Source organism: Humulus lupulus, chromosome 8 (assembly GCF_963169125.1).
Source record: "Humulus lupulus chromosome 8, drHumLupu1.1, whole genome shotgun sequence".
In the NCBI taxonomy this organism is placed as follows: domain Eukaryota; kingdom Viridiplantae; phylum Streptophyta; class Magnoliopsida; order Rosales; family Cannabaceae; genus Humulus; species Humulus lupulus.
The window spans coordinates 30,346,576-30,359,668 of record NC_084800.1 but is presented as its reverse complement, the minus strand read 5'-3'; the positions used below and the strand labels follow the sequence as shown (position 1 = coordinate 30,359,668).

Sequence of the window (13,093 nt, the reverse complement as noted above, 5' to 3'; positions counted from 1 at the left end):
CCCAGAATTACAGATTTTTTGCGACCTAGAATGTTGGGTAGTCCCAAATAAGTACTAGTATCATCGGCCTCATGAATCCCCACTTCTCCACAAATACTATCACGTAATCTCACCTCGGTATTGCGACTGAAGAAGATAGACGACTTATCATAATTGATCTTTTGGCCTGATGCCCTTTCGAACACTGATAGGAGGTGCAATACATGCTCGGCATCTTCAATAGTAGCTTTACAAAATATATAAGTGTCATCTGCAAAAAACATATGGGATAGTATCGGGGCACCTCGAGCTACCTGAACTCCTCTGAACATCCTCCTGCGCTCATAATCTCTCAGAAGGGCTAAAAATCCTTCAGTGCAAATAATAAAGAGGTAAGAAGATAGAGGGTCTCCTTGACGCAAACCTCGCTCTGGAATGATGTGCCCAAACTCTCGCCCAGCATTAGAAATCTGATATCTGGCAGAGGTAACACAATGCATGAATAAAGATACCAGCTTTCTATCGAATCCCATTTTGGATAGAACAGCTCTTAAATAACCCCACTCAACCCGATCGTAAGCTTTACTCATGTCCAATTTTAAAGCCATACATCCCTTCTTGCCCTTAGTTTTCCGCTTCAAATAATGCATGATCTCGTACGATATCATTATGTTGTCTGTTATAAGTCGCCCCGGTATGAAAGCTGACTGAGCTTCAGATATGACACAATCAATAACCTGCTTGAGACGGTTCGCTAGTACCTTAGACATAATCTTATACAGCACATTACATAGCGAGATAGGGCGTAAGTCAAGCATGGACATAGGCCTCTTTTTCTTTGGCACCAAGACAATATTAGTAAGGGGTAGCTGCGCATTAAATGTCTCGGTTTGCCAGAACCTCTTCATCTCGTGAATAACATCTTGCCCAACAATAGGCCAAAACTTCTGATAGAATCCAGGACTCATCCCATCCGGCCCAGGAGACTTGTCTGGGTGCATATGAAACAATGCCGATTTAACTTCATCATCCTCTATTGGAGCCAACAACATCGCATTCTGATTAGGGGTTATGGTCGGTGCAATACAGTCAACAACTTCGTCCCACTCATCAACTGAAGACTTGAACAGAGTCTGAAAATACTCCACCATAAGATGCTCAAGGCCAGACTTCCAATCCACCATCTCACCTGTAGCATTTCGCAGACTCTCAATATGATTAGCACGTCTACGGGTTCTGGCCGAGGCATGAAAGTACTTGGAGTTTAAATCCCCTTCACGCAACCACAACTGTTTGGACCTCTGCTTCCAAAATACTTCCTGCTGTGTTAGAATCTCAAATAGCGATGTAGAGGCTTCTTGGAATTTCTTTATAGAATGACTGTCATGGAGAGGTTTCAGAAGCTTCAAGGTTCGATTACATTGGTCTAATCTTCTCTTAAAACTCCCTGTAATATCGTGACCCCAAGGGCCCAAAACTTCGGCACAAATGGAAATTTTCTTCTGAATAGGATGATGCCGATTAGCTTTCCAGACCTCTTCAACAATTTGACGACACATGGGCTCGCGAAGCCAAGCATTTTCAAATTTAAAACGCCTAGCAACAGAAAATCTGGTAGTGGGGATCGGAGATAATATAATGGGGCAGTGATCTGAGGTAGAAATTTCATGGTTGCTGAGTATAGCTTCTGGGAAAGAATGAATCCAACTAGAATTAGCAAGGGCTCGATCAAGTCGTATTTCTATGAGATTTGAGCTGTTCCTACCTCTCTCCCACGTATATGGATACCCATGAAGCTCCAAGTCGAATAAACCACAATTTTGAAGAGCACTGGCAAAACCATTAATGAGCCACTGAGGATATGGTTGACCGCCTCTTTTATCTTGCTGGCTAAGGACATTGTTCATGTCACCAATGATGCACCAAGGGAGAGGAGAGAGGTTGACCAGAGATTCAAGCAAGGACCATGTACATTGACGATTAGACCTGTTTGGCTCACCGTATAAACTAGTGAGGCGGTACCTAGGGCTGCCACGTGAGTTAATGACAAGGTCAATATGAGATGTACTAAAATTTATGAGCTGGGCTTCCTCGTCATATCTCCAAAGAAAAGCAATACCACCCTTATGACCCTGGGCCTCAACAACAAACAGGCCAGCAAAGCCCAAACTAGATTTGAGCTTTTCAACTTTATCTTTTCTACACATAATTTCACAAAGAAAAACGAAATTGGGTTTCTTGCGGAGAACTAGCTCCTTTAGGAATTGAACGTTCCACGGGGTCCCAAGCCCGCGGCAATTCCAACTTAATATGCTCATAATTCCTGGCGGGACCGCGAAACGTGGCCCGCCGAGTGCAAGTTTTTTTGGTGGCATTTTTCAACTTCCATTGTTTGGGAATGGTCTTCAGCAAAAGAGTCAGGGCCCATTTCAGTAATCATCATTTGGGTTGTACCAAGGCCCGTAAGCTGGGCAGTTCTCCTTTTTTTGGACTCCACAATGATGGGCCTTTGACTTGGGTCCAAAGTGGTTTCTGCCAGCTCATTACTCTGTGGAATTAAGTTTGTAGAAAGTTGACTAGAGTCCGAAACCAATGCAGATTCTCCTAATAACTGCTGCCCACGATTTGGGGGCATTAAGTGTGAGGCCGGATTTTCAGGGATAGGGTAAAACTGACTAGACCCACTAGATGAACCACCATACACGGCCGCCGGAGTTGTACTGTGAGTAAACTGAGGACTATCCTCCTCCCTCGGACTGCTTCTCAACCATTGAGCCCCAATGAGTTTAGTTTGGCGGCGGAGAGGAGCTCTCATCCACTCACCATAAGGTTGAATCAACTCATCTTCTGGGATTTCAAATCGTTTTGGGCAAAAAATTTCTGAGTGACTTATCAAGCCACATATGAAACAGAAGGTAGGTACATTTTCATACTTGAAATTTGTCCATAACCACTCATCACTACCCCTCTTCAGACGCATTCTTCTCTTCAATGGAATGTTTAGATCCACAAAGACACGGATCCTCATATAATCACGCCAAGTACCCATAAAATTTTTATCACAAGACTCCTTGAATACTCCAATGTAGCCGCCTATGGCTTCCAGTATTCTAGATGTTGTAAAGCCAATAGGGAGATCATGAATCTGTACCCATAAATCCAGCCTATTCAGGGGTAAGATGCGGGGGTTTATGTCACAATCCATTCTTGCAATTACCAGTACCTTCCTATTAAAATACCATGGACTTCCCTCCACCACTCGTTTGATATCAATCTCATGGTAGAACTGGAATAGGAACTTGTTGGTGTCCAGTTCTTTAATATAAACCCCTTTACCTGGTCGCCATAGTGCTGCCAATGTTTGTTGCATCGCTTGAAAGTCCAGAGCCCCAGGGGCGATGAATCTGCCCACTAGACACAATCTCCAATCAAAGATAGCATCTTCTGCCTGTTCGCCTGTGAAATCCTGTAGTGCCAATCCACCAGTTTCTTCCTCTGACAAACTGATATTGTTAATGGCTTGTTGTATATTACTAGGAGAAGCCATTCAGGGATGCGAAAAACCAAAATACGACAAAGAGAATAAGGACAATAACGAAGAGCACTACAAACTTAGACCATGACAAAAGTCAAGACATATATAGATATGTGTTGCTTAGTATATAAGAATGATGAATATAATATATATATAAATTAGTAATTGTCTTACGCTATTTTAGTTATATAATAAAGGACCTTTCTTTGTGGACAATACATTCAATCGATTAATTATATTTTATTAAATTTATATCATTGTTATATCATATATGCGCATTTGTGTTGATAACAAAAATTATTGATTTTAACAGTTTGTTTTATTAACTTTAACAAAATATATATTTAAAACTAATTAATAATAAATATTTATTGATTATATTAATATAAATTTAAATATTATAAAATATTATTATTACAATTATATTTAATACGAGATTAAATATTTAATACTTATATTAATATAAATTTAAATATTATAAAATGTAATTACAATAATAATACTTATGAATTTTAATATAATAAAATATTAAAAAATTCTAAATTAAAACTATGAGTTAAAAAAATTTATTTAATCAAATTTTAATTATTTAATTTTAAAATTTTAAAATCAACAAAAAGGATATATGTAAATGTATATTATTTAATTAATGGCTAAATCAATAAAAATAAGTAATTTGTCATTAAAAAAAATTAAACTAAAAAATAAGAAAAATATGTATATTTATGTCTTATTTTACTATTACATATATGTTTGGATAAACAAAATAAATATAATTAATAAAAAAAATTAAGCACATAAATATTTTTTTATTATAGTTTTGAAAACATAATTGATAGAGTAATTTAAATACTTTAATAAGAAATTTTAAAATATGTGATGATAAATTATTATAGGTCATTTATTACTTTTTATTTTTTTTTCAATTTGTTTACTTTATTAAGATGATTATATTAATTTTTTTAATTTAATTATTTTATTTAAATAACTCTAAAACTAACGGTTTTAGAAAACAATAAAAAATGTTAAATTTAACGAAAAAATAATTTTTGTTAAACCAATAATTATAATATATAAAAAAATTGTATTATCCATTTGCTCATACACTTCATTTATAGGTAGATTAATTGTAGATTACTTCACTTGGATGCTGGTATGTGGCCATAAGTCTTCTTATCTTTATTGGATATATAATGTTTAGAACAAAATTTGAGATGTGGACACCACTTAGTTTACTTATGTATATCATTTGCTTCATCGAATTGAAATTTTTTGTTTAGTACATCAATATTTTTAGTGTAGTGGGTTTACTATTAGGTATGTGCTGACATTTTTTTTTCGTTTAATTTAATATAGTTTTGTTTTGCTTTTTTGTTATTGAACAATGTGAGATTTTGTTTTGGATGCATGACTAACATCTCAATGATAAATCATTATATATTGTATTATGACGTTTTCTACTTTTCTAAGATATTTTTGTTTCAAATGGTGAGATTAATTATAATAAAAAGTTAGGAAACCCATGTTTTTAGCAGAAAAAGGAAGAAGCAATTATATAATTATTATCACGCAAAAGGAAAAAAACTACTAATCTGATTAATTTGGGAATATGAGGGAACACATTTAAATATAGTTAAAGATAAAACATTTTAATTGTCTTCATCGAGAAAATGTCGGCACAGGAAAAAACAGAGAAAAAAAAGAAAGAAAGTTTTATATATGTTTTACTTGTCTATCTAGTAGTAGCATTGAATTGGAAACGAAATTTAAAAAACAAAATGTTTTATACTATTAGGGATAAAAAAAAAAGATAATTAAGGGGTGACTATCCATATTAATTGCTGCCGACAAATTTATAGAACGGTGATTAACAAGTTAGAAAAATTTGTAGTAATAATAGTATAGATACAAGTAAGATGAAATTAATAGGACCATATGATCCATCAAAATGTTAGCCTAGCAACACTAGAGTGTTTTTTATTGGACCACACATAACAAAACAAAACATTCTGTCCTATTATTATTATTAGAGAATTGTTAAGGTCCCACATATTTAAATATATTTAAATATTGTTAACTAATTATATAATATCATCTCATATTTTATATTGTATTGAATAACTTAAAATACCAAATATAAACACTACTATTATTATTATTATTATTTGTTTGAACGTCAATTTTATTTAATAATTAAAATACAATGGGCGGATATGATAAGAGTAAAACTTAAAAGCAAAGGAAGAGTAGAGAAAAAAAAAAGAGAAAAAAAAAGAGAAAGAAGTATTTGTGTGGAGGAGTAGAGTGTCAAGTGTGGACTTCAGCTAGCGCCTTCTGTATTACTTTTACATCTGTAGCACATGAAAACGACGTCGTCCGTCAATTTTGGTGCCCGTTATGAGAAACATCATCATCATCAGTGAATCAGTGATTATACAAAATTAAAAAAAAAAATTAAGAGGAAGGGACTGAAAGCGAAATAGTCGCAAATAAAAAAGATCGCTGTTTGTTTGTTTCTTTTTCTTAATTTCTCTGCTTAAACTCTGGGTTTTGGGTTGGGGAGGAGAGTTGAAATCTGAGATAGAGACGAAGGCTAATCGCAGAGTCAGACCTCGTCTTCTTCGTTTGACTCTCTTCTATCAGTGAACTACATTGATAGAAGCCATGGATTCCGATTGCTACTAGCATTTCGCTCCCTTTCTCGATCCCTCCCTCACTCTTCCTTCTCTTTCTCTCTCTCTCTTACCTTCATTCCACTGGTAATTTTTATTTCTCTTTCTAGAATTGTCTTCTTCTTGAAGATTTGTTTGGTTTTGTTTTCTTATTCTTTTGGTGGAATTACAGGTTCCGATCCACAATGGCTTCGAGGCGGGGAACGCCAGCGGCTGCCGCCCTGAGGGGGCGAGGCGGTGCTGGATCTCGATTTCCTTTTGTCATTCTTGTTTTCTTCGCGATGCTTCTCGCCCCCTTGATTTTTTTCTTCGGCCGTGGGCTCCACACCTCTTCTTGTCAGTTCTCGACCTCCTTTTAGTTTTCTTCCCTAATATTTACTTATAAAGATCTAGGTATATAAGATTTATAGATCTCAAATATGTTACTCGTCTTGGTGTCTGCGTTTCCTATTATTCTTCTTGATAATTACGTTTTGGGATTTGAATGTGGGTAGTGGTTCTTGGTCTCAGTTGCAGTATCCTTTTGCTTAAGGAAGGATTAACAATTTTCTTCAGTGTAAGAATTGAATTTTAGACTAATTTGAATTTTGTCCCTGCGGGATTGGATTTTGAGACTAAGTTGAGAAATACTAAACTTAGGCAGTGTTTAGGGCGTGGGGCTTTTCCGAAGGAAAATTGAATGCCTTGTTTTGTTCATGGTAACTTGGATTTGCTGCCCTGGTGGCATTGGGTTCATTTGGGTTAATTGGCTGTGAAATTTTTGAGGTGGATTTTAATTACTTTTGCATTGCTCCTGGTACAAAACTAATTTTATTCCCCTAATCCAGTAGTGTTGATTTGAATTGTTAATGAGAATTTGCGAGTGTAGTTTTAATTTTTGGTGGAACTTTGACAGACAAACTATTTGATTGCTAATTGGGCATGTTTCTAAACTGTGCTTAAATTTTTGTTGTATTTTAAGACAGTTTGGAATTCAATACATAAGAAAATCTGGAGTAATTAGGTTGTTTTAGTCAGCGCCAAAAAATAAATTAGTATTTTTAAGTCAGCCGAAAAAGTTGTGAACCTTGCTGGCAAGGTAGTTATGGAATTATTTCTACTTCTATGCATGTGTAAACCAATGATGAGTATGAATTTAGGTTCATCCTGGATTACCATGTGAAGTTGATGATTTAAATAACAATTGTTTAAAGAACATGACGAAAATTGTATATTGTAGTTATGGAATTATTTCTACTTTTATGCATGTGTAAACCAATGATGAGTATGAATTTAGGTTCATCCTGGATTAACATGTGAAGTTGATAATTTAAATAACAATTGTTTGAAGAACATGACGAAAATTCTATATTGTAGACTTGATTTGCAGTTTGTGCGCTTGTAGATTGACTAGACTCAATGATTTTTTTAATTACATAGCAATGTCAATCTTAGTTTAAGTATATTGTTTGGTTTGACCACTTGAGGCAAACCAATTTGGGTTGGTACTTGAGTTGTCTGGAGCTCAATTCCTTTTATCAACAACAAAAAGTATATTGTGTACTTTAAAAAATGTGCGCATGATTGGTTTGATGAGATTAACAGAAGAATTAATTAGGATTGTATAGCTGGTTAGAGACAGGATTTCCTTTTGGATACAACTTTGAAGCTTGCCATGATGCATTCATTAAGTTCCGGCTCCGGGCACTGAGAACTTTAAGGGTTAACAACCAAAATGGTTTATTTTTCATGTCTCTCTTAGGAAAATTCGTAGTGGTCAAGTTTCCAGACTAAATTAGAGATCTTAGCTCCTCATTTGCTTTTAGGCTATCGCGGATTGAAAGACTAGACACAGTTTTCTGTTACTTGAGTCCTGATTTGACATTTTTCAAAACTTCATAAGGTGTTGATATTCTTGTCCTTCTGAAAATCTGTTGTTTGCCAGTATTATGTATGCATTGTGATGCAGTTTATAAAACTGATTATTTCTATTAATGCAGATGACAATGATGTTTTACCTATCCCTGAAAAACAGGTATTATTTTGCTTGCATTTACCATTTTGATATTACTGGTCTTACCCAGCACACACATTATGTATTATGCATTTATAGAATTTATAATATGTAGAGTAATTGGTGAAAATGAATGACTTCAAAGAAGTCATTTTGTATTCCAGCTTAGTTTTGATAATTTTTTGCAAAACGACAACGGCTTAGAATTGCTGACTGGAGTGTCGGAGGTCATTTTGCAAAAAATTATTAAAACTATACCAAAGTGCAAAATGACTTTAAAACATAGGTCATTTCGCCAAAGAACTCGTATGTATATTATAAGTAGTTATAAAATGTATATATAACTACTTTGTTATGTATTTTGAATTTTTATTAAACATGCTTGCAGGGTGTGGGTTGGAGAGAAAGGGTCGCAACGCAGCACCTAAAATACCTTTTCTCAAAAGAGGCAAGTGCATGCATGTGTTATTTGCTTGTCTATTTCATATGAGACTAAGTATTTTGTTTTTAATTCCTAAACTTATTAGCCAGTAAATTGCTTACTATTCAGGTCATCGATGTAATCATAAACAGCACAAAGGAGACAGGACCGTATAGCCTTGATTCTTTTAGAAAAAATAATTTGTCTGCTTCATGGAAATTTGTTGGGGTAGATGCTTCAATTGTTACTAATTCTGAGGTTAGAATGTTCTGCTTGACTTTTTAATCATGGTTATTCCTTATCAAGATTGTGCTGACATGTTTGCCATTGTTATTTGTGCTCAAAGGTAAACCAAACAGCGCCAGAATTTAGACAAGAAAGGCCAAAAATCAGTAGGAACAATTCTTCCGGTGGAAATATGCTATTTTTATCTTTGCAAGGCTTCAATTTTTTTTTTTTTTTGGCATATATCTGATCTTGTTGTGCAATGCAGATCATTACAGTCAATCTACTGACTCACCTGCAAAATTAGCCCGAAGGGTAATAATTCAACTTGGATTCTTTGATTTTATGTACATTTTAGGTGAAAAAAAGCTTGTTTTTCATTGCAAGTTAGTAATAATTTTTTGTGCTTGCCATTATTTATCCGTTTTGATTTTAATTCTATTTATGTGCATTACCTTGACTACGAATTTCTGCAGCAATTGAGGGAGAAAAGACGTGACAAGCGTGCTTCTGAGTTGGTACAACAGGATGATGAGGCAATTGTAAAACTTGAAAATGCTGCCATTGAGCGGTCCAAGTCTGTTGACACTGCAGTTCTTGGCAAATACAGCATTTGGAGGAGAGAGAATGAGAACGAGAATCCTGATTCTACGGTGCGGTTGATGCGGGACCAAATCATAATGGCAAGGGTTTATTTAAGCATTGCACAGATGAAGGGGAAGCTTGATTTATATCAAGAACTACAGACCCGGCTCAAAGAGAGCCAGCGTGCCCTGGGAGAGGCTAGCTCCGATTCTGATTTACATCAAAGGTAGCTGGCCATCACATATGTTATTTTATGCCTAAGCTGCATTTATTTTTGTATCAAGTGATATTTTTTGGACTTAACCTTGTTTGATGTCCAAATGTGCTTCTAGTGTGCCCGGGAAACTAAGGGCTATGGGCCAGGTTCTATCGAAAGCCAGAGAGCAACTGTATGATTGCAAATTGGTAACAGGGAAACTGAGAGCAATGCTTCAAACTGCTGATGAACAAGTGAGGAGCTTGAAAAAGCAGAGCACATTTCTGAGCCAGTTAGCTGCCAAGACAATTCCAAATGGAATCCACTGTTTGTCAATGCGCCTCACAATAGATTACTACCTCCTTCCTTTAGAGAAGAGAAAGTTCCCTAAGAGTGAGAATTTTGAAAATCCAAACCTTTATCACTATGCACTGTTCTCGGACAATGTCTTGGCAGCATCAGTCGTAGTCAACTCAACTGTCATGAATGCTAAGGTGACCTAAATTATTTTTTATACAGTACTTTATTGAGATGCATATAATTTTGCTTTCTTAAGATTGAAAATTTAAGTTTCTTTTATCATTTGGTATTCAAGTTTCTTTCATCATATAGTACTGGTATTTAATTTCTAAGGGTGTCCAGAGTCTACTTTTGGCCTAAATAAACCAAGGTTCGAAATGATTTTCAGCTAGTTTTTCTCAGAATATAAATGTTAGCTGGATCTGGTAGATGATTTATTGCATACTTTTCTTTTTCTCTTTTCAACAAGAAGTTAGACAGTGGAGCTAGCCGATGCATTGGATTCTTAAACTTGAATTATCAAGACTTTGGTGCGCTCATATGATTGTCACAAATCATAGATATATTGTACATGTGCACGTGCATAGTGAGAATTCATATAAATATATATGTATATATATATATTTCTTTTTCTTAACTAAAGCCCAGACAGCTTGTGGTAGACACTAATTTTGTTCCCCATCCGTGTGTACTGACAAATAATTTGTAGTCATGTCATGCAAGTTAATATTATCTTGCTTGATTTGTAGGATCCTTCAAAACATGTATTCCACCTTGTAACAGATAAACTTAACTTTGGAGCCATGAATATGTGGTTTCTGTTGAATCCACCTGGAAAAGCCACAATACATGTTGAAAATGTTGATGAGTTTAAGTGGCTGAATTCATCATATTGCCCAGTTCTGCGGCAGCTGGAATCCGCTGCAATGAAGGAGTATTATTTCAAGGCTGGACATCCAACTACCCTTTCATCCGGGGCTTCTAATCTCAAGTACAGGAACCCAAAGTATCTCTCTATGCTTAACCATTTGAGGTTCTATCTCCCACAAGTTTATCCCAAGTTGGATAAGATACTATTTCTTGACGATGACATTGTTGTCCAGAAAGATCTGACTGGATTGTGGTCTGTGAATCTTAATGGAAAAGTAAATGGTGCTGTGGAAACTTGTGGTGAGAGCTTCCATCGATTTGACAAGTACTTAAACTTTACAAATCCTCATATTGCAAGAAACTTCGATCCCAATGCATGTGGGTGGGCGTATGGAATGAACATCTTTGATCTTAAAGAGTGGAAAAATCAGGATATTACAGGCATATATCACAAGTGGCAGAACATGGTGAGTTTTCTAATCCTTCTCTTGCCATGTGGTTTTAATTGTTACACATACAAGGATGTATGTGAGGCATGCAAGAGTAGTCACTCCAAATATCTTAGAACTCTTATATACAAAAATATTTAATTGAAAAATAGTATCTCTATCACTTAACTATTTCCCTTTTTTGTGTTGGTATTTAGAACGAAGATAGGGCTCTTTGGAAGCTTGGGACATTACCACCAGGGCTTATTACATTCTATGGATTGACACATCCACTTGCAAAAACATGGCATGTTCTTGGTTTGGGTTACAATCCAAGTGTTGATCGGTCTGACATTGAGAATGCAGCAGTCATACACTACAACGGCAACATGAAGCCGTGGTTGGAGTTGGCAATGACAAAGTACAGATCATACTGGACCAAGTACATAAAATATGATCATCCCTACCTCCGCAACTGCAAGCTAAGTGAATAAACCTCTAATGGAGCCCTTCTGAATATGGTAAAAAAAAAAACTTTTTTCTTCCTAAAATGGAAAAGCAATTCTAGTTTGCTTTAGGATAAGGGATGGGTTTTACATACTGTATGATGTTATTTTCTCCTATTTTTCCTTCTTTTCCCTCCACATTGTTTATTCCTCCTTTTTTAATTCATTCGATTTGTTAGCCCTCACCCATTAGTACAAGGTATTTTACAAATTCTTTTGCCTTGTTGACCTGTAAAAACTCCACTTATTTTGCTTTGGAGCTAAGATATGAACACTAATAGGAATTGAATGTCAGTTGCTCTATTCTTTGAATAACTTGCTCACTTCTGTAAAATGCCAACTTGTATGCTTCTCATCTCAGTGGAATCACGTCCTCTCACTATTAAATGCTCTACAATGAGATACAGTATTAATAATGATGTTATTAGTATTATTCTAGCCCTGCTTTTTAATCCCAATTTCTGATTGGGAATAGAATTTTCTGCCACTTTTTGAACTCGGTGTTTAACTGAGAAGATGTCCCAAGTTTGATGCTTTATTTTTCCACACGGGGTAAGGTTTCATGTCAACTTGTCGTCTATCTGGTCATTCTATGCACTTCAGTTTTCTTCTTCTTCTTCTTTTTCCAACTCTCTTTTCTTTTCGGAACTTTTTGATGGATGAGTGAGTGAGGTAAAACGATCAAAAGCAATGCATGTAAAATGATTACCCGTAAACGTAATGCTTACAATAGTCGATTTGAGTTGGTGGGTGTGATGGGCAACAAAATGAATTGGGATATTTATAGTGGAAAAATCTACACAAAATGTGATTTTGATTTGCTTCTCAACGTTAAACTTTGTGGAGGATATAACAGAGCCTCATTGATTAGTGGATTCTTAAAGAGAATTTTGAAAATGCTTCCTCTACCGAAATGTAACAACTATATTATCCTATAGTCACAATTAAATGACTTACACATTATATATATATATATACATATATGTATGTATAAAGAAAATTCAGTGTCGATGGTGAGTAGTACAATAAAGAGGGTCTGATGCATCACTAATAATTATTTGGTAGTACAATAAAAGCGGTGAGATGTATCTTAGTGTCAAATTTAAAAAAAAAAACAGATGCGAACCTTGTAAGAAATCTTGTGAAGTGTGACACGTGGTTCTTTGTCTGGAAATAAAATCATAGCATAGTTCAGTAGTAGTTGATAATCAGTAAAAATTACTGGTGAATCGTGAATGATTTTAAATTACATAGCTAGCTGAGCAAATATAATCCAAGAAAATTCGTTTGTAATAAAAGAGTCGTTGATTGGATACCACTTTCTCCAATACTTTGGCAGTTTACGTGTACACTCTGCAGTATTGGGGCCTCTGTTTATGATTG

At 35.3% G+C, this 13,093-nt stretch overlaps 1 protein-coding gene across 2 annotated transcripts; it reads left to right on the top strand.

The window, feature by feature from the left end:
* Positions 1-5,840: 5,840 nt before the first annotated feature.
* Positions 5,841-12,013, top strand: LOC133796614 (polygalacturonate 4-alpha-galacturonosyltransferase). Of its 2 annotated transcripts, none has more exons than XM_062234195.1 (11): positions 5,841-6,273; positions 6,359-6,522; positions 8,166-8,200; positions 8,568-8,627; positions 8,730-8,858; positions 8,947-9,010; positions 9,094-9,140; positions 9,302-9,636; positions 9,743-10,100; positions 10,656-11,243; positions 11,423-12,013. In XM_062234195.1, exons 2-11 carry the CDS (start codon positions 6,372-6,374, stop codon positions 11,696-11,698), a joined length of 2,043 nt encoding a protein of 680 aa, XP_062090179.1. In that variant the 5' UTR covers positions 5,841-6,273; positions 6,359-6,371; the 3' UTR covers positions 11,699-12,013. The 2 variants fall into 2 exon arrangements, with proteins under 2 accessions (XP_062090179.1, XP_062090180.1); XM_062234196.1 differs by having other exon boundaries at positions 5,842-6,273; positions 8,947-8,992.
* Positions 12,014-13,093: the final 1,080 nt, after the last annotated feature.

What these genes read in the sequence shown, in the direction of transcription:
- LOC133796614 (XM_062234195.1), top strand. Translation starts at nt 6,372, where the DNA reads ATGGCTTCGAGGCGGGGAACGCCAGCGGCTGCCGCCCTGAGGGGGCGA. An exon ending in TGGGCTCCACACCTCTTCTT is followed by an intron (nt 6,523 to 8,165) that starts GTCAGTTCTCGA and finishes CTATTAATGCAG; the next exon opens with ATGACAATGATGTTTTACCT. An exon ending in CAATTGTTACTAATTCTGAG is followed by an intron (nt 8,859 to 8,946) that starts GTTAGAATGTTC and finishes TTGTGCTCAAAG; the next exon opens with GTAAACCAAACAGCGCCAGA.